The sequence below is a fragment of the Dipodomys merriami genome, unplaced genomic scaffold (assembly GCF_024711535.1).
Source record: "Dipodomys merriami isolate MVZ:Mamm:240054 unplaced genomic scaffold, mDipMer1.0.p SCAF_9, whole genome shotgun sequence".
NCBI classification, from domain to species: domain Eukaryota; kingdom Metazoa; phylum Chordata; class Mammalia; order Rodentia; family Heteromyidae; genus Dipodomys; species Dipodomys merriami.
In genome coordinates this window covers 5,536,155-5,562,058 of record NW_027206512.1, presented here as the reverse complement: position 1 = coordinate 5,562,058, position 25,904 = coordinate 5,536,155, and the positions used below count along the sequence as shown (strand labels likewise).

Sequence of the window (25,904 nt, the reverse complement as noted above, 5' to 3'; positions counted from 1 at the left end):
CAGAAAAGTCCATGAGACTCTTGTCTCCAGTTAACCAACAAAAAGCCAGAAATGGATCACATGATAGAGCACCTGGCTCTAGTAAAAATGCCAAACAAGAGTGAGAGGCCCATAGTTAACAAGACTCAACAGAAAAGAAAACACTTCTTAACTTTACAGCTAACTAGTTGCTACAAAGTTTGGTCTTGGTGGCAAAGGGACATGTACACATGTTACTTACAATGTTACTTCACCTAGGTTTTGTCATGCTCTTCAATGATATCCCCATTGTAAATGAAAGTTGCCTCTCATAAAAGACTGCATTCTACACTGCTAAAAATGCAATGTTTCATCTTTTTTCATGGTGTATCTCTAAACTGATTTAACTCCTTGAAAAATACTGTAACTTTCTTACTCTTCACTTTTATTTTCAACCCATACTAATAGGTAGTTTTATTTTAGGAGGTCAGATGTTCTGATTATCATTTGAATGTATATTGATAGATCTGCAGTCATGGTAGAGTTATATGAGCCTCCATTGAGTTGCGGTTAACCATGAGTCATATTTATTTTCAGGAAATTTATACATGGATTCTTGTCATGGGCATCACAAATACCTGCAAAATGGAGAGCATTAGATTTGTGAATATCATTTGTTCTGAAATGTTTTGTGGCTATTTTTTTTTCTGTGTGGTTAGTTTTTTTTTTTTTTTTTTGTATGTGTATGTGTCTGTCCTGGGGCTTGAACTCTGGGCTCAGATGTGTCCCTGAGCTCTTTAGCTCAAGGCGAGCACTCTACCACTTGAACCACCTGAAATGTTTTGTGAAATATGCAAAAGACCAATTTAGTAGGACTTCTCTGTGATCATCTGATTTCTTCAGAATTTTGCTTTGAGAAAGCATCTCCCTGCCAAAGAGACAGAAAAAAAAACAAACACAAAACAAACATCTGATGCTGGTTTTAACAAGTTCCTTCAAAAGAGAAGGATGGCCTAGCTCCTAAGTTCTCATCCCTTTGACACATAACAAATCATTAGTGTTTAGAAGCCTTTTCCTATGCTGACTAGTTGGAATAATACCTGCCCACTTACATGGTTTTCATGAAAATCTAGATATTTAAAAATTAAAGCCTGTTTTAGAATGTACGATTCATAGGATCTAAAAGGACAATCATTTTTAGGTTCCTCAGCCATCTGAATAAACAAGTGAATTTGATCTCATTTGCAACTGTCAATTGTCAGATTCTCTCTTCTTTCTGGCAAAATAGAGCAGCGACTTGGATCTCATCTTTCCTTCTTCCTTCTTAGTGCCAACTCATGTATTTTAATGGTACAAAAATTGTTCTTTTCTGTTGGTATTAGCAAACAAGTTGAATACTGTAAATAGTAGAAAAGGAAAAGAGAATAAGGAACTATATCCTGTGCAACTAAAATTCCATGTGACCTATTCATTCCACCTGCCTTCTGGATAGGAGGCTCTGATCTTGAGGCTGCACTGCCCTCAAGGATGAAAAGTATCTCTCATCAATTTAGTGTTCTCTTGACCTTCCCATAAAAAGCATCCATTTTTGCCTTCCCAGATATTATCTGAAAAACAACATGGAAACAGAAACACTGTGCTCGGATGAGGATGCCCAGGAGTTGTTACGAGAGAGTCAGATTTCCCTGCTTCAGCTCAGCACAGTGGAAGTTGCCACACAGCTCTCAATGAGGAATTTCGAGCTCTTCCGTAACATTGAACCTACTGAATACATTGATGATTTATTTAAACTCAAGTCAAAAACCAGCTGTGTTAACCTGAAGAAATTTGAAGAAGTCATTAACCAGGAAACATTTTGGGTGGCCTCTGAGATTCTGAGAGAGACAAACCAGCTGAAGAGGATGAAGATCATTAAGCATTTCATCAAGATTGCACTGCACTGTCGGGAATGCAAGAATTTCAACTCCATGTTTGCAATTATCAGGTAAGAGAGCAAGGCTGGAATAGATATAGCCACATTACATATGAAAAAGAGCTTCTATAAATGTAATAGTTTACAGTTGACTTTTGGGGGGGAAGGGGGCTAGTCCTAAGGATGGAACCCATGGCCTTGTACATTCTAGGCTATAATTTAACCATTTCTTTCCTCTGGTTCTTTTTTGGGGGGTAGCAGAGGGTGCTTGGGGATTTGAACTCAGATCCTGGGCACTGTCTCAGAGGTTTTGCTTAAGGCTGGTGTTCTACCACTTGAGCCACAGCTCTACTTCTGGCTTTTTGGTGGTTGGAGATTGAAGTTTCTTGGCTTTGTCTGTCCAGTCTGGTTTTGAACCTCAATCCTCAGATCTCAGCCTGCTGAGTAGATATTATTACAGGTGTAAGTCACTGGTACTAGATTCCTCTGATTCTTAATCTTTAATGTAAAATCTCTCATATGCTGGTTTAGAGACTGGAAACTCCTGTTTCCATTGAGCAAATTATTTGAACATCTCTGAATATCATCTTATTTCTTTGTGAAACAATACTCACAGTTGCTAACAAGATTAAACAAATATGTGTATGTGGAGTTCCATGAGAAAGCACAAAGAATTTATCCAGTAAACGTTTTAAGTGTTTATATTTAAGGCTGGAAGCAAATCAAAAACAGTTCTATTGATGTTAAAAGTGATTATTCATCATGTGTCTACTGTGACTTATTACTACAGGTTATTTCTCAATTTGTTTCATATAAAGCCTGCTATGAATCAAGCATTGACCTAAATGTGGAGCAATGGCAACAGTACTAATTTGTGTTTTGTTGACAGTGTGACTGTCCACTTTCTGTAACTATAACAAAATGCCAGAAGTAATCACTTTTATAAAGAGGAACTGTTTGCTTTGGCTTACACCTTTGGAGACTTCAGGCCTGCTGCTTTTAGGTTTATGATGATAGGATCAAGTGGCACAACTAAGCTGTTTACCTTGTGGCTGAAACATGATAAAGAAGAGACAATCCTCTTCAAGGTCATGCCTCCCCAGCAGCTTAAGATCTTCCACTATTCCCCACCTCTCAGAGTCTCCTTCATAGCCTGCCTTCTGGGAGTCTCTTCTACACAGGGCTGAGCATATTGCCTTTGGGTGACATTTCAGATCTTCTCTGTAGCATAGAGTAAAGAAAAACAGAGTAGCAGAAAGTAAAGGGAATACCAGAAAAACCCTTAGGCTTGATCCTGGCACTGTTTCTCTCTGCCATCCTCCTTTCCCTAGGACTGTCATGAAGTTCTTACATATCTCTCTGTAATGCTTTACATACAGAGAGCACAGAGAGGTGAGGTGTAGTGTGTCAGTAAATAAACTACACCGTCTGCTTCCTCCATTTCAGATAGAATCATTTCATTATATTTACCTTCCCCCCCTTCTCCCCTCTGTCAGTGGCTTAAACCTGGCACCAGTGGCAAGACTGCGAACTACCTGGGAAAAACTTCCCAATAAATATGAAAAGCTATTCCAAGACCTCCAAGATCTGTTTGATCCTTCCAGAAACATGGCAAAATACCGTAATGTCCTCAGTGGTCAGAATCTTCAGCCTCCCGTCATCCCCCTGTTCCCTGTCATCAAGAAGGACCTCACATTCCTCCATGAAGGTAAGCACAGGTTGAAGCTCTGCCTTCTCAGAAGTGCAGCCTGAACACCATATGATTTCCTTTCCTGCTTTGCCAATCCTAGGAAATGACTCAAAAGTAGATGGGCTGGTCAACTTTGAGAAGCTAAGGATGATTGCAAAAGAAATTCGTCACGTTGGCCGTATGGCTTCAGTCAACATGGACCCAGCCCTCATGTTCAGAACCCGGTGCGTGAGTCCTGTGTGGTGGCTCGAGTGGGTTAGCGAGGTTGAGTTTAGAGATCCCTGTGAATGAGAAAGATTGGGATATGTTATTTGTAGTATAGCAGCAATTATATTACATGTACTAGTAATCACTGATGAGCTTTGATTTGGAGAAAATTTCATTCTGCATCAGGGACTTTTCTGACAATCAGAAAAACATGGCTTGTCCTTAAGACATTTTGAACTTAGCAGTCACAAAAGTGTTTGCTTTTTATTTTTCAGGACACTGAAAAGAGTTAGAGCTTGTAACTGGTAATATGAGCCAAGATATGTAAATAACTACAAAACAATATTGTCTCTATCCACACAATGGATGTAGCTGTCAGCTAAGTAAAAAATGAATTGGCTTGGTGCCAGTAGCTCACACCTGTAATCTAGCTAATCAGGAGGTGGACATCTGAAGAATTATGGTACAGATCCAACCTGGGTAACAAAATCTGTGAGACTGTTCATTTCCAACTAATCACCAAAAAGCCCAAAGTGGGGCTGTGGTGATACTGGTAGAGCACCAGCCTTGAGGGAAGTAAGTTAAGGGACAGCACCCAGGCCTTGAGTTCAAGCCACAGTACACACACACACACACACACGCACACGCACACGCACACACACACACACACACACACACACACACACAAGAGAAAGAATTAGGTGAAGGAGACAAAAGAAGTCTTTCTAGAACAAAAAAGGAAAAAAAAGAAATTAAATACTAACTTTGGAGCCAGAAATTATTTTCAGTAAAGCAGTATGTAGTGAGGTGGTTGTGCAGTTTAATGTTTATAGGCTTCTAGACCTGCTTATCCACAAGTCTAGGCCTTTCTTTCTGAGCTTGTGATCTTTCTGTCTTTCTCTCTCTCTACACCATGCTTCATTCTCCATGGCTCTCACTTACAGGAAGAAGAAGTGGCGGAGTCTGGGGTAAGTGCTGCACATCTTGCACACCCGCACTCAATTCTTGCGCAGCCCATTGCATTGTTTTCATCCCTGCTCTCCTCTGATGCTTTGCCTTTTTTTTTTTTTTTTCTTAACGCTCTTGCTCTAGCAGAATTGCAGATAGCAAACTGACCAGTTATGGGGCTTTTGCTTTTGAAGTCATGACCCATGAGAGCTCTGGAAGGAGCAGTGGGGAACCATAGAACAGGCTTGTTTCTCAGCTCTCACACACACAAAGAAAATATTTTAATAGAATTTACGTGTCTTGAGATGGGAAAAGTGCAGAGTAAGGGGCAGGGGAAATGATAATAGAAGGAAAAACCATGCCGTGAAACACTGTTGCATAGATACATGGAAGTATGTAGATAAAATAGAAAAGGTGGGCAAGCAGATTTTCTACAGCTCAACTAACTACTATTTTCATTCTGTATAAACCAATCCTTTAAAAAAATAATAATTCTTAACAATTCATTGCTGAGTAGTTTTCATCCATACGTGTTTACATTTGCATGACTGTTGTATTAACAGATTGACTCTATTACTTTTGAAAACTCACCACATTCAACCCAGGAGTAAGAAAACGGTTGCCAACGTGGTAGATGATATTACTTAAGTCTGTATAGGACATTTTATTGAGAAGTAAATTTAACATTATGATGATAGCTATATATTCTTGCATGAACTTTGATACACAGTTGTCACTCATTGGCCTCTTTGAGACAATGCCCTGAATACTATGTAGAGGTGAAAAGTAGAATTTCCTAGTTGCTGGAACAGGTTTATAACAGACATTTATGTAGAGATTATATCTAATTCTTTCTTTAGGCCCAGTCTTTTATGAGACCATAGAGTTTACATAGAAGAGTTATAGAATAGTTACATAATTAGCTAGACTGATACAGGAAAGGAATGAGTGAGTTACTGAGTTGCATTTTGTCCTCCAGGTCACTCAGCCAGGGTAGTGCAAATGCCACAGTACTGGACGTTGCTCAGACAGGCGGCCACAAAAAGCGTGTACGTCGTAGTTCCTTCCTCAATGCCAAAAAGCTGTATGAAGATGCCCAAATGGCTCGAAAAGTGAAGCAATACCTGTCTAATTTGGAGCTGGAAATGGATGAGGAGAGTCTTCAGACCTTATCACTGCAGTGTGAGCCAGCCACCAACACATGTGAGTGTTACTGCAGACATGGGAATACAGAGTGTGCATACAATGGCAGGGGTAGGGGCAGAAGGGGCTTTAAGAAAAAGAGAATGCAGTTCTGAGCACAAGTTTTTCTCTTGTGATCAGCAGGCCTTCGTGTGCAGTTTAGTTGCTACGGGGGAGGACAGTAGACCCATTCAGGCTTGCTTTGCCTTCCTCCCACATAACTAGAGCACCTGCAGGGACATGTGGCTACATGAAGCTCTAGTATCTGTGTTTTCTTTTCTTGCTAAGAAACTTCCAAAGCTTTGAGCAACCTGGGGGAGTTAGGGGACAGATCAGGCCAAGAGGCACAGAACTAGCCATTTTGGCTGCCCCAATCCCAGATAGCACCCAGCAGCAAATGCAGCTGTAACCTAAAGCAGTAATCCTAGATGCACAGTGAGCCACAACTTACTTAATTTGTAAGCCCTAGCCTTTTGAAATCTGACCAGGCTATAGGCCAGGCTTGGTAGAACGTACCTGCAGCCCTGCTACTCAAGAGCCTGAGATTGGAGGATAAAAGTTCACAGCAAGCTGGGGCAGGAAAGTCTATGAGTTATTGAGTTAATAGTCCTTAGCTGAACTGTGAAGTGGAGAATAAACTGACATGTCATCTTGGTAGTGAGAATCTATATAGACCTATCCATTGTCCTGCCAAATATATTTCCATCTATCACGGAGCTACATGCTCAGTATAAAGCAAGCACTATTAGCTGTTTGCTTAGAGTCATTTCTGCCTCAGAGGAAGCTTTGTCATCAATAGGTGACAATAACATTTACTAAATTAAAACTTAATGTGTCATAGAATTTTTATGCCATTTTACAAAAATAATTCCTAATCATTTCCCTATTGTAGCTTTTTTTCACATATTTGTGGGGGTTTTTACACATGTCCACATTGTGTTGAATTGTTGTTTGATAATATAATCACCTTTTGCAATTACTAGTATCCTATGGCAAATGTCCTTGTCCTGCCATGCTACTGGTATTTTCTGTGCTTAATTTTTCCCTGTTTATGTTAAGAGTGCATGTTAATGTTCCAGCTGCAGAGAATGCTTAAGCAGTCCTAAAATCATCATCCACATAGCTACTAACAAACTCTGTTCTTTTTGCAAACCGAACAATTACCAGTACCCAAGAACCCAGGTGACAAGAAGCCTGCCAAGTCTGAAACCTCCCCAGTGGCTCCACGTGCAGGATCGCAGCAGAAAGCACAACCACAGCAGCAGCCACTGCCACCGCCACAGCCACATAAAGCCAGTCAGGGCCTGCAGGTTCCTGCTGTGTCCCTGTACCCCTCACGGAAGAAAGTGCCCGTGAAGGATCTTCCACCATTTGGTAAGTCATCTACTCTCTACTGGTAGGTTTTGCAGATTTGGAAAGTAATCTTTATCTTGGACAACTTAGTATCTAATACCCTTAAATATGATTACCATCTCCTAATCAAGCATAAATAGCAAATTAAACTATACTTTTTGCTAGCAGGTAGGGCTGTTTCTATAAACAGCATCTGATTTGTTAATTGCATACAATAATGGTTTTCACAACATTTCCATATACTTCAATCATATTCACCCTAATCACTCTCTTATTTCCCATCTCCTAATTAGCAACTCTTCTAATTTCATGTCTTTTTTTTTTTTTTTTTTTTTTTGTCATGGGACTTGAACTCAGGCAGGGTCTGGGCACTGTCCCTGAGTTTTTTTTGTTCAAGGCTAATGCTATACCACTTTGAGCCACAGCTCCACTTCTGGTTTTCTGGTGGTAAGAGTTCCATGAACTAGATTCTTACCCAGGCTGGCCTCGAACTACAATCCTCAGATACCAGCCTCCTGAGTAGCAAAGATTACAGGCATGAGCCACTAGTGCCTGGCTTTATGTGTGTGTGTGTGTTTTTTTTAATTTAATATAGAGTCTACATATGAGAGAAAATGTACAATATGTGTCTCCCTCAGTCTGGCTTGTTTTAATTAGCATGATAATCTCCTTTTCCACTCATTTCCCTACAATGACATCATTTTATTCTTTATAATGGAATCATAATAATTCTTAATTGATACACACCTAGCTGATTCCATAACTTGGCCATTGTCAATAGTGCTGCAATAAGCATGGCATGTGGGTGTTTCTGTTGTATGTTGTCTTTGCTTCTTCCAGGTAAAGCCCAGGAATAGTAGATCAGGATATGTGGTAGTTCTATCTTTACTTTTTGGAGAAACTCCATACTAATTTTTGTAGTGGCTATCCCAATTTACATTACACCAACAATGTATTTGGAGTACTTTCCCTCCCTGAACCTTTGCCAGCATTTGTTTTTGTTTCCTTGATGATGACCATTTTAACTAGGCTGAAGTAAGCTCTCAATGTTTTGTTTTGTTTTTTTTGTCAGTCATGGGGCTTGAACTCTGGCTTGGGCACTGTCCCTGCGCTCTTCAGCTCAAGTCCAGCGCTCTACCACTTGAGCCTTAGCGCCACTTCTGGTTTTTTTGTGGTTTATAGGAAATAAGAGTCTCATAGACTTTCCTGCCCAGGCAGGCTTTGAACCGCGATCCTCAGATCTCAGCCTCCTGAGTAGCTAGGATTACAGGCATGAGCCACCAGCAGCCAGCAACTCTCAGTATTTTGATTTGCATTTTCTTTATGACTAGGATAGTAAATATTTTTTCATGTATTTATTAGCCATTTGTACTTCTGCATTTGAGTACTGCCACAAATAGAAAATGGAGGGGATAAAGTATCATATATGTCATCTTAAGGGATTAGCTTAACATATTTAGAATGCTGTTATATAAAATACTAATTTAATGATACTGAAAAGTTTTGCTCTTCATTCAGATTCATCAAATAATGTTATCCTAAACACTTTCTGCATCTTTTACCTCAGTAAAAATTATCACTAGCCAGTTATGGTAGTACATACCTGTAACCCCAGCACTCTAGAGGCTGAGTTAGGAAGATTACCTGTCTCAGGCCAACCTAAGCTTCATAAACAAAATGTTTGTCTCCACGAACAAAATGATCACCAGATCCACATTTGAGTAGCTAACATGATTTTCTAAGGCATAGCATATATAATGGTGTTTGAAAGATAATGCAGCTCCTTTTTAATGTGTGAGAATGCTATTCATTCATGTAGCTTTAGTGTAGTTAGTATGAAAATACTAACTAGTTTTGTATGAAAATGTGTATTAACATTTCCACATAAAGCAAAAAATAATATTATATTAACTACTCACATAAGGTAGAAGGATCTTTGTAAAATATTACCATCTCCTTTTTAATGGATCTGTTAAATCTGTGGTCATTTAAAATTAATGCTATGAGTTTCAAGCCCTTGGGCCCTCCTCCCAGGAAAATTTCAAAACTTGTTTAAAATCAAGTAATTGAGAGTACTGTATCTTAATATAAGATGTTTGTAAAATATTGTAATGTGACTTTATTTCTGAACAGTAACTGAGAGGGGACCCCAGTGCAGACATTTTCCTCCCTGGTGCAGGATTTGTGGCTCAGCACTTGCCCTACCTTTCTTCTGTCTGTTCACTTGAGTCAAATATTTAAGGCATGAAAATCCTTATAGAGCTCATTTAGTCACTTTTCCTATTTACTTACTTGTTAGCTTGTGACCCTTTTCTTTTTCCCATCCTCGATTTCCCAGCGTTAAGTTCCCAGCCCTAATTTGAGTTCTAATGATTGGAGTTGAAACTGACTATGCTCCTTTTACCTGTTTCCTAATTGTGGGCTTTTTATCCTACATCATTGCCCAACATGGTGCTGAATGGTGACCTTTACAATATCAGAAACAATCTATTTCAAGTATTCATGTCCTCTGGCATATACCAGTCAGAAACCAGACCAGAGGTATCCCTTGCCTATTTAGATTTAGAGAATATTTAGTTTGGAAATAGGTTGAAAGCTACTGTAATTGGCTTTTTTTTATTGTTGTCAGTTGTGGGGCTTGAACTCTGGGCTTGTGCACTGTCTCTCAGCTCTTCAGCTCAAGGCTAGTGCTTTACCACTTGAGCCACAGCACCATTTCCGTTTTTTTGGTGTTTAATTGGAGATAAAAATCTCATGAACTTTCCTGCCTAAGCTGGCTTTGAACAGCAATCCTCAGATCTCCGCCTCCTGGGTAGCTAGGATTACAAGAATGAGCCACCAGTGCCCATCTTGTAATAGGATTTTTTAGTCATTGATATTTCCTCTCTGTCTTGAAAATGCCTGTGATATTGTTTTTTTCTTTTACAGGCATAAACTCTCCACAAGCTTTAAAGAAAATTCTTTCTCTGTCTGAAGAAGGGAGTTTGGAGCGTCACAAGAGGCAAGCAGAAGACACCATCTCCAACGCATCTTCTCAGCTGTCTTCTCCTCCCACTTCACCACAGAGTTCCCCAAGGAAAGGTAGTGCTCCCATTCTTGATTTAGTTCCACATTTTTCAGTAAGACTGAACTCGCAAGTTAGGCATTACAAAATTTTTACTGTTAGACTCACTTAAACTGATTTCCTATGTGACATTCAGTGGGCATTTTTTCCCTTTATAAACATTAGAGAATTTTAATAATGTTATAACTTAACTGTATAAAACCTTTTTTAAAAATCACTTTAATTTTTTATTAACCATAACTACAAGAAAAATTATTATCATGTTAATTTGTTCTTAATAAATTTGAACATAAATACCAGAAAAAAAGAGCTTTAAAAACATTGAGAAAGCACAGTGTTTCTGATTTATTTTTTTTACCGTATTATCATGGGTCTTGATTACCTTTCTCTATTTAGTTTGTTTGTTTCTTTCTGTGCTGATACTGGGCTTGAACTCAGGATCTGGCCACTGTCCCTTACTTTTTTTACTCAAAGCTAGCATTCTACCACTTGAGAGACAGCTCCATTTCTCCCCTTTTTTTGGTGGCTAATTAGAGATCAGAGTCTCATGGACTTTCTTGCCCCAGCTAGCTTCAAAACATGATCCTCAGATCTCAGTTTCCTAAGTAGCTGGGATTAGAGGCATGAGCCACCAATGCCCAGCTCCCTTTCTCATAATTTTAAAGAGACATTCAGGTTGTGTCTTCTCCTTACATGGTTACTTCCTCATAGTAAAACACACATGATCTTCCAGGTTACTGTTTCCTCCTCTGAGTGAGGATCATCCAGGAGTGATGCCTACTAGAAAGCCAAACCTTAATAAGTTACTGTACTTCCCTGACAAAACAAACTCTGCTTTATTTTGTGCAAGTTGAGACACCTGTGCTTTTGTTTGGTGTCCACTCTAGGACCTTGTTAAATGGATTTCTAAATTTTTTTCTCATCCCCTTGTTAGGTGGCAGTGGCAGTCTACTGAGATCTTTTGGCTCCGGGCAGTTGGACTTAACCAGTTCCTCCTCTTCTCTTGGAAGTGAGAACAATAACAAGAATAACAATGCACCACGGACCTATGGGATAGGTGGGGTTTTTAGAACCAAAACCAGGGTGGGAAAGAGAGGATTCATCTTATTAGTTGAAGAAAAATGGCCACCAAATGTCAAGTACAACATCTGAATGATTATTTTTTTAGAATTTTTTTTTTTTCCTTCGGTCATGGGGCTTGAACTCTGGGCCTGGGCGCTGTCCCTCAGCTCTTCAGCTCAAGGCAAGCGCTCTACCACTTGAGCTACAGCGCCACTTCCAGTTTTCTAGTGGTTTATTGGAGATAGGAGTCTCACCGTCTCTCCTGCCCAGGCTGGCTTTGAACCGCGATCCTCAGATCTCAGCCTCCTGAGTAGCGAGTAGCTAGGATTACAGGTGTGAGCCACCAGCGCCTGGCTAGAATTTTTTTAAGCATACTTTTTAGGGAATGATCTAAATCTTGTCCGTCAGAACCTTCAGAATGGGTTTTAATAAACCAAATCTTATCAAGACCTGTGTAACCTTGAAAAAAATAAATCAGTAATCAGTGGGAACATTTATTAAATTGGTAGCACTTATTTTTATAAAAAATGATTTTGCAAAAACATAATATATATAGTCATCACACATAATTGCTTTGTATGAGATCCTTAGTTACATTGTACAAAAGAAAAAAATGAGTAAGAAGATTAAAATTTTTTTTTTTAAACACCAAAGCATGGAAGTAGTGCTGTGGCTCAAAGTGGTAGAATGCTAATAACCTTGAGCAAAAAGACTCAGAGACAGTACCCAGGCCCTGAGGCCCAGGCCCATGACCAACAAAATAATAAAACAAATAATTAACAATATTTTGGCTGGGAATGTGGCTTAGTTTAGAGTGCTTGCCTAGCATGCATGAAGCCCTGGGTTCAATTCCTTAATACCACATAAACAGAAAAAGCCAGAAGTGGCACTGTGGCTCAAGTAATTGAGTGCTAGCCTTGAGCAAAAGAAGCTCAGGGACAGTGCCCAGGCCCTGAATTCAAGCCCCAGGACTGGCTAACAAAAACAACAAAAATACCAAAGCAGGCCAGGTATCGTGGTGCATGCCTGCAATCCTACCAACTCTGAAAGCAGAGCTACAAGGATTGTTGTTCAAGACCAGCAATCTCAGAAACAAACTGGTTAAGATCAACCCCCAGTAATACTGAAAAAACAAAAAACAAGTTAAAAGGGGGTGAGGGAAAACTACCACAAAGCAAGCCTTTCTTTGTGACTTTAAAAATTACTTATAGTAAAAGGGAGGTAAGAGCTCCTTTCAGACCAGGAAATGGACATATTTAGACAATTTATAGTGCTGGTCTGAAGAAAATGTGTATTGCATCTTTCAAAACAATTGATTTTTTATATATCATTTAATATTAATGTTGAAAAACTGGCAAAAATTCAAAGATAATTTCTTTTTTTCTTTTTGGTTGGTCGTGGGGCTTGAACTCTAGGCCTGGGCACTGTCCCTCAGCTCTTCAGCTCAAGGCTAGCGCTCTACCACTTGAGCTATAGTGCCATTTCCAGTTTTCTCGTGGTTTATTGGAGATAAGAGTTTCACAGACTTTCTTGCCCAGGCTGGCTTTGAACTGTGATTCTCAGATCTCAGCCTACAGGCATGAGCCACTGGTGCCCAGCTCAAAGATAATTTCTTCAGATCGTATTCTTTTTGTTTTAGATATCCACTTAAAATGATAAGTATATACAGATATTGTAGGTTGACTTGTTCTGTGCTATACAAACAATTCTAAAGATTGAAAACAAGATTGCTATGACTTTGTAATTGAGGGGAAAATTCATACTTTTAAGTCTGATACTTCCTGGGGTTTTTTTGTAGGTTGATTTTTTTGGTGGTTTGTTTTGGTGCTGCTGGGGGTGGAACCCCAGGCCTCAGACATACTGAGCTACACCCCCAGCTGGGTTTCTTTATATAAACTTAATAATAGTATAATTTATAGCTAGGGAAGCTAAAAGTAGTTAAGTACCTAATTCATAAAGCAATATATTTTTTGTCCCCTCTAACCTTTGATTTTGCATCTGAGTGTATGTGGCGTGGCAGCCACTGAAGATCTGTTAGAGTGAAATTGTAATTTCTTGGTCACTTGGTCTCTACAAATGAAAGAAAAAATCGCCACTGCAGTGGGGATATTCATGCCTACGATTTAGTGCAATAGTTTGGAGTCTAATTAATGTGATGGTATTTCTCATGCAGGTTATACTTTGGCTCCCAGTGGTACTGTGGATAATTTTTCAGATTCTGGTCACAGTGAAATTTCTTCACGATCCAGTATTGTCAGCAATTCTTCCTTTGACTCAGTGCCGGTCCCACCACATGACGAGAGGCGCCAGAGGCATTCTGTCAGCATCGTGGAAAGTAACCTGGGTGTGGGCAGGATGGAGCGACGCACCCTGATAGAGCCTGATCAGTACAGCTTAGGGTAGGCACTGTGCTTGGCTGGTCTTATTCTTCATTCCTTCTCTACCATGTCTCTCTTAATAATGAATCCTTTCTAGCTGAAATATCACGTTGTGTTTGCTGTGCTTACTACTTTTCTTAGTTAGGTTTATTCTTTATTGGCACAGGGTGACTTGGACATATTCCAGGTCCTTTGTACTAACTGCTTTCCCTGGACCATCAGATCATATTTAACCTTGTAAGGAAAATGTTCAACTTGTTGTTCTATTCACTTTGTGCTTGTTTACTTTGTGATAATGACCAAATGAGAACTGGCCAGTCAAATACCATTTAATGGCACTTTTACCCTCTTACTGGGATGGAAGAAAGCTGCCTTTCTTAGGGAAATGAAAAATATTTTGCTGGGTGTGGTGATACATATCTGTAATCCCAACACTTGGGAGGCTGAGGCAGGAAGATTGCTAGTTTTTAAATCCAACTTAAGCTACATAGTGAGACCTATCTTCCTTTTTGTTTGACTTAGGTCCTATGCACCAATGTCTGAAAGCCGAGGCTTGTATGCTGCAGCTACAGTCATTTCTTCTCCAAGCACAGAGGAGCTTTCCCAGGACCAGGGGGACCGGGCTTCCCTGGATGCCGCTGACAGTGGCCGTGGGAGCTGGACTTCGTGTTCAAGTGGTTCCCATGATAACATCCAGACCATCCAGCACCAGAGAAGCTGGGAAACACTTCCATTTGGGCACACTCACTTTGACTATTCAGGGGATCCTGCAGGTTTATGGGCCTCAAGCAGCCATATGGACCAAATTATGTTTTCTGATCATAGCACAAAGTATAACAGGCAGAATCAAAGTAGAGAGAGTCTTGAACAAGCCCAGTCCCGAGCGAGCTGGGCATCTTCCACGGGGTACTGGGGAGAAGACTCAGAAGGCGACACGGGAACAATCAAGCGCCGGGGTGGGAAAGATGTCTCCAGTGAAGCTGAAAGCAGCAGTGTGGCATCTGTCACCACAGAGGAAACCAAACCTGTCCCTGTGTCTACCCACATATCTGTGACAGCGAGCACCGCCAAGGGACTCATCAGTAAGTGGAAATGGAGCAGCTTTGGCCAAAGGGATTGTGGCTTTAATTTTCTAAAAATCAAATGGTGTGGCTCCTCATTTTGCCTTACTATGTGCAGAGCTTTGCACTTGGTGTGGGTTAGAATTTTGCAATGTAATTAACAGATTTTATAGTCAGGTACATATAGAAAAACATTGAGCAAAACCTTCTTGGGCCTCATTGATGGTCACTACAGATATCCTCTAGTCTGTTTTTTTCTTTTCTTTCAACCTGGAAATGATTAAGATGGATGTCCATTCTTCATGAAAAAGGTTTTTCTTTCATTTGCTACTTAAAAAAATATTTTATTCTCTTGTTCCCTTGAATTATATATAGAACTTTATCCTCTGCATATTATTGCTTTTTGCTATGCATATATTGTTTCTGTGATAAGCAAGTGGTCTGTGCACCCTACAAGAGAAGGGAGAAAGAGCTCAGGCTTCTGAGGCAGGCAGGGGAGTTGACATCTCTAATTTGTCTCTATGACACCAGGCAAAACACTAAATTCTGTGAGTTTGCTTATTAACAGGGAAATTGTAGGGTTTTTTTACCCAGTAAGTAGTCATGAGTGAATGTTAGATTTATTATTTTTCTGAAATGAATAAGGTGCTCATAGCTACATAAATCTCTAATCCTAGGTAGTCTTTTTCACATAGTTTCTGTTAATAAACTAATTTTCAGAATTTTCATTGCTAAGGAAGCAAGATTGTTAGTTTCTATTGGTTGCCTAGAAAGTTTGAGAAAATTATTGTGCTTTATTTGCTCACATACTACATGTTGTAGGTCACAAACATTAATAAAAGGACTTGCAGAAAAAATGCGGGCATAGATTTAGAGTTTTGCAGTTGGCAGCCTTTCTTATTTTTTCCTTGTACTACTTTTCTACATTGATTTTACTGCACTGTTTTCTTCCTTGGAGCCCAGAGACCTGGGGTAAGGCTGGATTTATACTGCTTCCTCTGGGGTGGTAATGCTGAGCCTGTACCAGGCATTGTAACTGGAAAGCCTGGGTTCTCTGCTTCACTTTCTTCTTCGGGTTAAATTCACCTTCTTACTACTTTGTCGTTTCTGGCAGGTTTTGAAGTAGTCTGTTTATGGTGTGATGCTCTTAGGTTAATCGCCTTCTGCTTGCACCTAGCCACGCCAAGCTTTTGCTTTAGGTAACAGCATGCATTTCCTGCCATATACCTGCTTTCCCACGCAGGACCTCAGAAGAGCACATTTGTCACTGCCATATATTTGCTGTATCAACTGGTGTTGTTTTATAAGATCCTTCCCCCACATCCTAACAGCAGTGTCTGGTTTCTACCACAGCACGCAAGGAGGGCAGGTACCGGGAGCCCCCGCCTACCCCTCCAGGCTACGTGGGCATCCCCATCACTGACTTCCCAGATGGACATTCCCACCCGGCCCGGAAGCCCCCCGACTACAGTGTGGCACTGCAGAGATCACGCATGGTGGCCCGACCATCCGATGCCACTGGGCCCTCCTCTCCTGCGCAGGTGCAGCCCCCGACGGGCAGCAGCAGACCCTCCAGCAAGCCGCAGTGGCACAAGCCCAGTGATGCTGACCCCCGCCTGGCCGCCTATCAGCCGCAAGGGTTTTCCACCGAGGAGGATGGTACATGCATGCGCGCACTGGGGAACCTATGCCCTAGGCAGGGCCCAAGCAGCTGTGGCTCCCTCACCTGCTGCTCACACAATGTCTAGTCCCAGTTCTAGGATTAGAGTGAAAACTTGCCACTGCTTTCTGTGTCTGAGGGTTTTATTTATTTATTTTAATTTTTAGTGATACTGGGGATTGAATTAAAGGCTATGCCCCCTGGCCCTTTTGTTTCTGCTTTTTCAGGTAGGGTAGCCTGGCCCTTGGTTTGTTGTGGTTTAATTAAACCCAACAGTTACAGAATAGTTACTGTAATAAAGTACACAGGAGAGAACGTAGAACCTTGAGCTTGCTGGGCAAGCAACCTACCACTGCTGTGCTCCTATTTTAAGTATAAAAGTCAAATTTTGCTCTATTAGCAAACATGAATGGTTAAATGTTTCCTTTCTTCAAATCTACCTGCCTGTGCTGCATTGAGGAAGGCAGAGATCAAGATCAATGCCCCCAATTCCCACCCCCACCCCCCCAGTTAATAACTTTCCACTTGTAGAAAACAACTGTTAGCTTTGTGTGTGTGTGCATGCGTGTGTACGTGTGCGTGAGCGCACACACGCTAGCACTCTACTATTTGAGCCACAGCTCCACTTCCAGATTTTTTTTTTTTTTTGGTAGTTCAGTGGAGATAAGAGTCTCACAGGTTTTCCGGCCCAGGCTAGCTTCAAACAACAATCCTTATGTCTCAGCCTCCAAAGTAGCTAAAATTACAGGCATCCACCACCCAGCTGTTAGCCTTTTTCTATATCTTTATAGACTTTCTTTTTTGGGGGGTAGTAGGGAGTGTTGATTTCAGGATCTCATGGGTACTAAACAGGTATTCTACCTCTTGAGCCCTATCCCCAGCCCTTTTTCTATTATTATTTTTCAAATAGGGTCTCCACCAGCATAGATTACAATCCTCCCATTTGTACTTCTAAGTAGCTAGGATGACCGGTTCACACAACCACATTGAACTTTTTGCCTTTCAATTTTCTGAACTGTGATTCTTCTGAATCTCAGTCTCCAGAGTAATTAAGATATTAACTCTTTAATATCTGTCATTTTTATATACATATCTCTACATACATAAAAATAAGTTGTTCCGTGACTTTTTTCATGAATTTGTTACTAATAACTTTCTAATTAATAAAAATACAATACATATTTTATTCTATTGTATTTTGAGGCAAAATCTCATTTAATCTATGCTGGCCTCAAACTTGTGTTCCTGTCTCTATCTCTTGAGTGCTGGGATCATAGGACTGCACTTCCACGTCCACACCTGCTTTTGTTCTTCAGGTTTTTGTAAGAAGTTACTATGATATTCTCAGGTAGTGGTTGATGCTTACCTTTGGTGATTTTTAAAACACCACAACTGTTAGCTTGCTTTTAGGTATATTTGTAGTATTGTGTATATAGTGTTTAAAATGTAGTATTGTATATATAATATTTAAAATGTTTACATCATAGCTCTGTTTTCTTTATTTACTGTGATTGTAAAGGTGATGTACAGAGGGGCTACAGTTACTCAAGTAGATAAAGACTTACTTTTTGAACAATGTCACCCCTTCCCTTGCTCTCTCCCAGTTTTTTCCTCCTGTCCCCACCCACAAGTTGTATAGTTCATTTTCAACATAGGGTCTAGTGAATATTACTGCTGCATTTATTCACCCTTTGTCCCACCATTCCTGTGCCCCCCACCCTCCCAAAACAGATAAGCAAATAAGACAAAAGGAAATGAAAACAAAAAGAAATTTTTTAAAAACCTCTTGTTCTTGTCATTTCAATAAATATCATTTTATATGTATGATCAGATGCACATAAGTCATTATGCCTATGGGATCCTCTCCTAAGAATGTCCTCCTTTGGTCTTAATGCCTAGAGATCTGTATAATTTATCATGTCCTTATGTTTTTTTCCCCTTTTACCATTCATTGTATTTACTTGTAGATTTATAGGCACATTCTAGCTCTCACATATGAGGGAAACCATGCAACCTTTGTTTGCTTTGGATCTGGCTTAATATAATTTTTTTCCAAATCTTTGCATTTTCTGATGAATAATGCAATATCATTCTCTGATGAGTAGAATTCCATTGTGTGTGTGTGTGTGTGTGTGTGTGTGTGTGTTATCACATTTTCTTTATCCATTCGTCCACTGAGGGACATCTAGTTGATTCCATATCTTGGTTATGGTGAACAATACTGCAGTGAACATAGTTGTGTTAGTATCCAGGTTCCTCAAAAGGCTAAACATAGAGCTTCCCTATGACTCAGCAATTCCATTCCTGGACATTTATCCAATAAAACACAAACAAGGCCACACTAAAGCTACCAGTATAGATCAGTTTTTAAGCTTTTAAATTAATAGTTGCATAGAAAAAGAAGATCCTAATTTTAAGTGAGCTGTATTAAACATATGTATAACTGATTTTTTTTCAATTTAGTACACTAGTGAATGCACGTGCTATAGCATGAGAAATTGCTCATTCATTGACTTCTCTCTTTCTTCCCTGCTATGTCTACAGAAGAGGAGCAGGTGTCCGCTGTGTGAGCCACCTGAAGGAGGAGAGCACAAGAAGATGTCCCTAGCAGTGGAGCCTTGGAACTTACATCCTGAGGATGGCGGACCAATTTGCCTCCTTCCCTGCCTTAAAAGCAGCATGGGGCTTCTTCTCCCCCTCTTCCTGTCCCCTTTGCATGTGAAGTACTGTGAAGAAATTGCCCTGGCACTTTTCAGACTTTGTTGCTTGAAATGCACAGTGCAGCAGCCTCTGAGTGCCCACTGTTGCTGCCTGCCACATCCACAGTATCATTCCAGATTCCAAGATCATCCCAACACAGTGATTGCCTCTGGCTGCACTTCTCAATGCCCAGAAGGACCTGTGAAACCTGCCTTTTCAATTTCAGTGCAGGCCTAGTGCTTGCTCTCATTGGGGTCATGAGAAAAGTTAGCCATTGAACTACTTGGGGCCTTTAACCCATCATGGACGACAAAGGAAAAACAACAACAAAATCCTTTGAGTACAGTGCTTGGCCACTTGTTTACAGTCTTTTTTTCTTTTTAATGAATTTAAAGATTTAATGAATTTAACAATTGTGTTCAGAGAATAAATGTTATATCTGTGTAATAGTTACAGTATTATTTTGAACCTTAAGTAGGGTTGCCAGACTGGGTTTCTTTAAAAACAAAAAAACAAATATGCCTGACAGGGTGTGGCCATGCCAGGAAGGGGGTGACCTGGCTGTGCTCAGTCTTCATGGGTCCTGCAGGCCTCGCCTCCCTCAAGTGCCCTATCCCAGAAGGATGAAATGTTAGCCAATTACTCCAATACCAGGACTTCTTGCCCATTTTTCCCTAGTGGGTGAGTGGGTTCTTCCTACATCTGTTTGCACATAGCCAAGGGACGGAAATGGGACCGTGGTGTGCTGTCTGAGCTGATTGCAGGCAGGACAGTGTCATTGGAGGATGTATCCTGCTCCATCAAGATGGATGGCAAACCCCGTGTTTTTAAGTTATATTTCTTTGAGTTTTTTGTTTTGTTGTTAATTTAGGGTTTGTAGGGCTTTTTATTTTTTAAAGGAAACATTTATAACTGGATAGCATCGCAGTGACAGCAGCTTGGAATGTTGAAGCTATGCCAGCTGCAAAAATACTGCTCTTTCAAGACAGCTGCCCTTTGTTGAATTGGCATTAGGGAATAAATAAATCTTTAAACATGATCAACAATCAAAAACCTGGTTAGACATGCCAGCCTTTACAACAAGGGTTAGTCAGAGTGCATAACCTGTAAGTGGCTTTAAGGATGTTGCATAGAGAAGGCCTAAGTGTAGCAACCATCTGCTCACAGCTGCTATTAACCCTATAATGACTGAAAATGATCCCTTTCCACTCTATTTTTGTGTTGTTTTTTGCACAGACTCCGGAAAAGTGAAGGCTGCCAATCTGAGTAGTACTCAAATGTGAGGAACTGCTGGTCTTGGATTTTTTTCCATTAAATTCAGCTGATCATATTGATCAGTAGATAAACGTAAATAGCTTCAAATTTTAAAAGTCAAATTGCAGTGTTTTTTCACTGTATCAAACGTCAGTGCTTTATTTAATAATTCTCTTCTGTATCATGGCATTTGTCTTATCTACCTGCTTATATATTATTACATTGTCAATTATGCATTTGTAATTTTACATGTTAATATGCATTATTTGCCAGTTTTATTATATAGGCTATGGACCTCATGTGCATATAGAAAGAGAAATCTAGCTCTACCACAAGTCGCACAAATGTTATCTAAACATTAAGTAATTGTAGAACATAGGACTGCTGATCTCAGTTCGCTGTGATGTCAAGTGCAGAATGTACAATTAACTGGTGATTTCCTCATACTTTTGATACTACTTGTACCTGTATGTCTTTTAGAAAGACATTGGTGGAGTCTGTATCCCTTTTGTATTTTTAATACAATAATTGTACATATTGGTTATATTTTTGTTGAAGATGGTAGAAATGTACTATGTTTATGCTTCTACATCCAGTTTGTATAAGCTGGAAAATAAATATAACATAAAGTCTTGCCTATATTCTTGATGAATTGTGCATGCTTTTTATTCCTGAAGCAGAACAGAGATCAGTGGCACTACAGAATTGTGTCCTCAGGAGGCCAAAGAGTTGGCTGTTCCTGGGAGGAAATTGCCCAGTAGCTTGTTTCTTTTAAGTAGTTTTCTATTGATTTAAAGAAATAGCTATCACTCAGGTTAACCTCAGTTAACTCTGTTCATATTTTTCAGTGTTTCTTGAGACTTGGCAATATACAGAGGTGTTATAGTATTTGTATAATATTTATCTTTCAACCTTGTCTCAATGAAAATCCCTGTGAGATTAAATGTTTAGATTTCCTGGTTTACATACTGAAAATTAAGGCCTCAGGAACCAAAAATGACATTCAAAACCCCTAAGTTAACAGGATAATTTAATTCTTGATTGGAGATTGCCAACTAGTATATAAATAGGCTTTTGAAGAAGGAGTTTTATTTTCTTGTTTGGTTTATTTTGGTTTATTGTTTTTGTTTTTGATAGTGTTGAGGATTTAGCACAGGGATTTGTGCAGACTTTCCACCATTCAACTATATCCCACCATCCCTCTAAGACCTGTAGTAGGTGGGAAGTCTGAATAATATTTTGGGCTATTGAAAGGACACTGGCTTAAGCTGGACAATCAGTGACTCACATCTGTAATCGTAGCTATTCTCAGGAGGCTGAGATCTGAGGATCACTGTTCAAAGCCAACCCAGGCAGGGAAGTCTTTGACACTCTTTTTTTGTTTTGGTTGGTTATGGGACTTGAACTCAGGATATGGGCACTGTCCTAAGGTCTTTAGCTCTACTACTTTTCAGCCACTGCACCACTTCCAGTTTTCTGGTGGTTTATTGGAGATAAGGCTTGAATTGTGATTTTCAGGTTTTAGACTCCTGAGTAGCTAGGATTATAGGTGTGAGCCACCAATGCTCAGCAACAATGAGATTCTTTTTTTTTTTAATTTAATTTTATTTTATTTGTGAACATACTGTACAGAGGGGTTACAATTACATGGGCAGGATAATGCGTACATTTCTTACCAAGCATTGCAGCCTCCTCCTTTGGTTTACCCTTCACATCCCTTCCCAGCCTCCCCCCTCCCCCCCAATCCCAATCCTTCTCCTTCCCCCCACTTCCCTCCCCCCCCCCCCCCCCCCGCACCGACGTTGTAAAGCTCATTTTGGACATGACAACTTGTACTTCTCAACAATGAGATTCTTTATCTCCAGTTAGGCACCAAAAAAACAGAAGTGGAGCTCTGGCTTAAATGGCTGCATGCTAGCCTTGAACAAAAAAACTCAAACGCAGTTATCAGGCCCTGAGTTCAAGCTCCAGGGCCATCATGGACATACACACACATACACACACACACACAGAGCTGGGTGTAGGTGGCTCATACCTGTAATCCTAGCTACTGAGGAGCTGAGATCTCACACACACACACACACACACACACACACACACAGCTGGGTGTAGGTGGCTCATACCTGTAATCCTAGCTACTGAGGAGCTGAGATCACACAAACACAGCTGGGTGTAGGTGGCTCATACCTGTAATCCTAGCTACTGAGGAGCTGAGATCACACACACACAGCTGGGTGTAGGTGGCTCATACCTGTAATCCTAGCTACTGAGGAGCTGAGATTACACACACACAGCTGGGTGTAGGTGGCTCATACCTGTAATCCTAGCTACTGAGGAGCTGAGATCACACACACACAGCTGGGTGTAGGTGGCTCATACCTGTAATCCTAGCTACTGAGGAGCTGAGATTACACACACACAGCTGGGTGTAGGTGGCTCATACCTGTAATCCTAGCTACTGAGGAGCTGAGATCACACACACACAGCTGGGTGTAGGTGGCTCATACCTGTAATCCTAGCTACAGAGGAGCTGAGATCTGAGGATCATGGTTTGAAGTCAGTCCAGTCAGAAAAGTCCATGAGATTCATCTTATCAAAACAATTTGGAGAAATGAAGGGAAGAAAAGTTTCCCAATTTAGGAGCTCAACAATGTTTTGACAGTAATTATCATCACTTTATTTTAATGAAAATAGGAGACAGCCATAATTTGCCATCCCTTCTGTGTGTCTGGCTATAAGTATTTCCCAGCTGTGACCAATAACAGTGATAGAATTCATTAAATTAGAACTTTACCAGTTTTTTGTTGTTTTGACTGCTGCAGTGCTAGAGAGCTAGAGTTTGGTGCATGTTAGGCAAGTACTGCTAATAGGGAGCCATACCCTAGCCACCAAATTTAGGAACTTATTTTGCCAGAACTGGAGCTCAAACTCAGGGTCTTAAGCTCTTTTTAGCCTTTTTGCACAAAGAATATTAGCACCTGAGCCACAACTCCACTTACAACTTTTTGCTGGCTATTTCAAGATAAGAGTCGTTTCTGCATAGGCTGTTTTCTAACCATGATCCTTAGATCTTGGTTCCTGAGTAAGATGACAGGCATGAGCCACCAGCACCACCTTAAGTTTTATGAATCCTGTAATAAGTTGGTTAGCATCTTCCTTAATGCAGTCACTCTGTTTTCATATATATAACTAAAAGCCTTACAAGTATTTCCTCAACTTCAACTCACTTTTCTGCTATTAAGATGTATGGTTTCCAGACTCAATGTTTCATGCCTTTAGTTCTAGATACTTAGGAGGCTAAGATCAGGGGATTGTGGTTCAAAGTCAGCATGGGCTTTGGAGATAAGTCTGTGAAACTTATCTCCAATTAACCAACCGAGCTAGAAATGGAACTTTGGTTCAAATGGTAGAGCACTAGCCTTGAGCACAAAAGCTATCTAGGACAGCACCTAGGCCCTGAGTTCAATCCCAGGAATGGCACACACAAAAAAAGGAGGTATGGTTTTTAAATTCAGTAATAATATGGTCTAAAGTGATTGGATCAACTAAGTGAGGGTACATGTCCCAACATTCTTGGTAGGTCCATGTGCCTCCTATATTCACACAGGCATTCATATCAAAGAAACAGGAAGATCTAGTCATTGATTCCATATTTTACTTAAACATAGCTGGCTTGTGCCAGGCATCAATGGCTCACACCTGTAATCCTACGTAGGAGGCTGAGATCTAGACAATGGTAGATCTGTTCAGCCTGAATAGAAAAGTCCACTAGACTATTTTCAAAATAACCAGGAAAAAAAAAAAAGCAAGGCGGTGGTGGTTCTAGTGGTAGAACACCAACCTAATAAGCATGAAGCCTTGAGTTCAAACCCCAGTAATACCACACACAAAAGAAGCTGAAGAATAAAGATCATACAGCAGTTATTGCTAGAAGAGGCACATGTTTTGTGAAGATTTACTATGAGCAAAAAGGTTTAAGCAACAGATCAAACTAAAGTAACAAATAAGATAGGATAAGAGAATTTACTGGTTGACAGACAAAAACTGCCTAGAGCTGAAAACAATTGTTGAATTACATTTTTCTATAATGCTTTTTTCAACATTTTAGCCAAGTTCAGAGCAGGCACAATATTATTCCTGCACTATTTAAGATTGTACATATTACTCAGTTATATTACAATGCTGGAACTGTATAACAGCAAATTTAAAGAAATGATCGAAGTACTATATGCAAGGTTAAGAAATTTTTGGAGGGTATGGGATATATCCCCAGTTGTAGAATCCCTGTCTACTATACAAGAAGCCCCAGCACTGTAAAAGATAAAGGGGAGAAAGAGGCAGAGAACTTTGGGACATTCACAATAAGATTTGCCTTAAAAAGTCCCTTCCCAGTAGATGTATGCTATGGAGAGAATTCTTACTCTTGCATGGGTTTCCTCTGACATACACTTTCCTGACTGAGACTGAGGACCGGTGCCCCACTTCAAGCTCTCAAGCTAGAAGCAGAAGTCCAAGTCTTAGGACATGGCCATATCCACATATGCAGTGCTTTAAAAAAAAAATAGCTTTGGAACTCCTAGAAGTCTCTCACAACCATATTAGCATTCTTTTTCAATGTGCATGTTAAATCTGGAGTTGAAACTGCTTAGCTTTGATCTTTTACCTGCATGACTCTAAGCAACATCCTGAATTTTTTGTTTTTTGTTTTCCTTCTTCCCTCTTTTCTTCCTTCCCTTGTTTTCCTTTCCTTTGAGTCCATTTATACATAACAAATTGAGGCATATAAACTCAAATATTTGCCCAGTGCAATGACACACATGACAAACATCAGTAATTGTAGCACTCAAGAGGCTGAGGTAGAATTGTGAGATCCTGTCTCTAAATTTTAAGAAAAGAGGGTTACAAAACCAAATATTACTAAATATGGGAAGAAATTAGAAGGAAATATTGGTGAAAGAGGTGTGGGTAGACAAGGAAATAAAGAGTAGAGGAGAGAAGGAAGAACAAGCAAGCATAAAAAAGAATCCAAAACAGAACAAAGCAAAAGTGTTAGATTATTTGGACTTTGCCAGAAAACCACACAGACATCCAGGTACAAAGAACAAAGGAAAGTTTATTGCCATGAAAGGGGCTGGCAAGACCCCTTCTCACAGAGGAGCAGTAAGAATAAGCATAGGCTATTGTCTGAGGTGGCCTATATAACCTAGGAGGTTTAGGAGGGGCTAGAAGGGGCTAGGAGGTGGAGACACTGGTGTGGACGTGTGGGCCAGGGGCTTCATCATGGAGGATTAGGATTTATGGCTGCTGTCCAAATAGTAGATAAGGGTCCTGTAGCTGCCCAGCCCTGAAGGTCACTCTAGGGGCTCTTGTTGCCTTATATGGTGGTAGCTGCCCCAGAGAAATGCCATCCCAAGGTAAAGGGGGTTGGAGGCTGACTATTGCCTTTACTAAATGGGCCTAGTGTTGCCTAGGAAG

At 40.3% G+C, this 25,904-nt stretch overlaps 1 protein-coding gene across 17 annotated transcripts in view; it reads left to right on the top strand.

Moving 5' to 3' along the window:
• Rapgef2 (Rap guanine nucleotide exchange factor 2) overlaps positions 1–21,070 on the top strand; it is a 265,529-nt gene extending 244,459 nt beyond the window's left edge. For 11 of the 17 annotated variants that reach the window (XM_070012626.1, XM_070012625.1, XM_070012621.1 and 8 more), the window contains 12 exons: positions 1,559–1,942; positions 3,367–3,578; positions 3,661–3,784; positions 4,712–4,735; positions 5,695–5,918; positions 7,065–7,271; positions 10,179–10,331; positions 11,249–11,371; positions 13,550–13,775; positions 14,277–14,836; positions 16,169–16,474; positions 19,020–21,070. In XM_070012626.1, the coding sequence (XP_069868727.1) occupies positions 1,559–1,942; positions 3,367–3,578; positions 3,661–3,784; positions 4,712–4,735; positions 5,695–5,918; positions 7,065–7,271; positions 10,179–10,331; positions 11,249–11,371; positions 13,550–13,775; positions 14,277–14,836; positions 16,169–16,474; positions 19,020–19,045 (2,569 nt within the window). In that variant the 3' untranslated portion in view covers positions 19,046–21,070. The remainder of the gene's footprint in view (positions 1–1,558; positions 1,943–3,366; positions 3,579–3,660; positions 3,785–4,711; positions 4,736–5,694; positions 5,919–7,064; positions 7,272–10,178; positions 10,332–11,248; positions 11,372–13,549; positions 13,776–14,276; positions 14,837–16,168; positions 16,475–19,019) is intronic. The other 6 variants (XM_070012628.1, XM_070012627.1, XM_070012637.1 and 3 more) reach the window with 4 other exon arrangements.
• Positions 21,071–25,904: the final 4,834 nt, after the last annotated feature.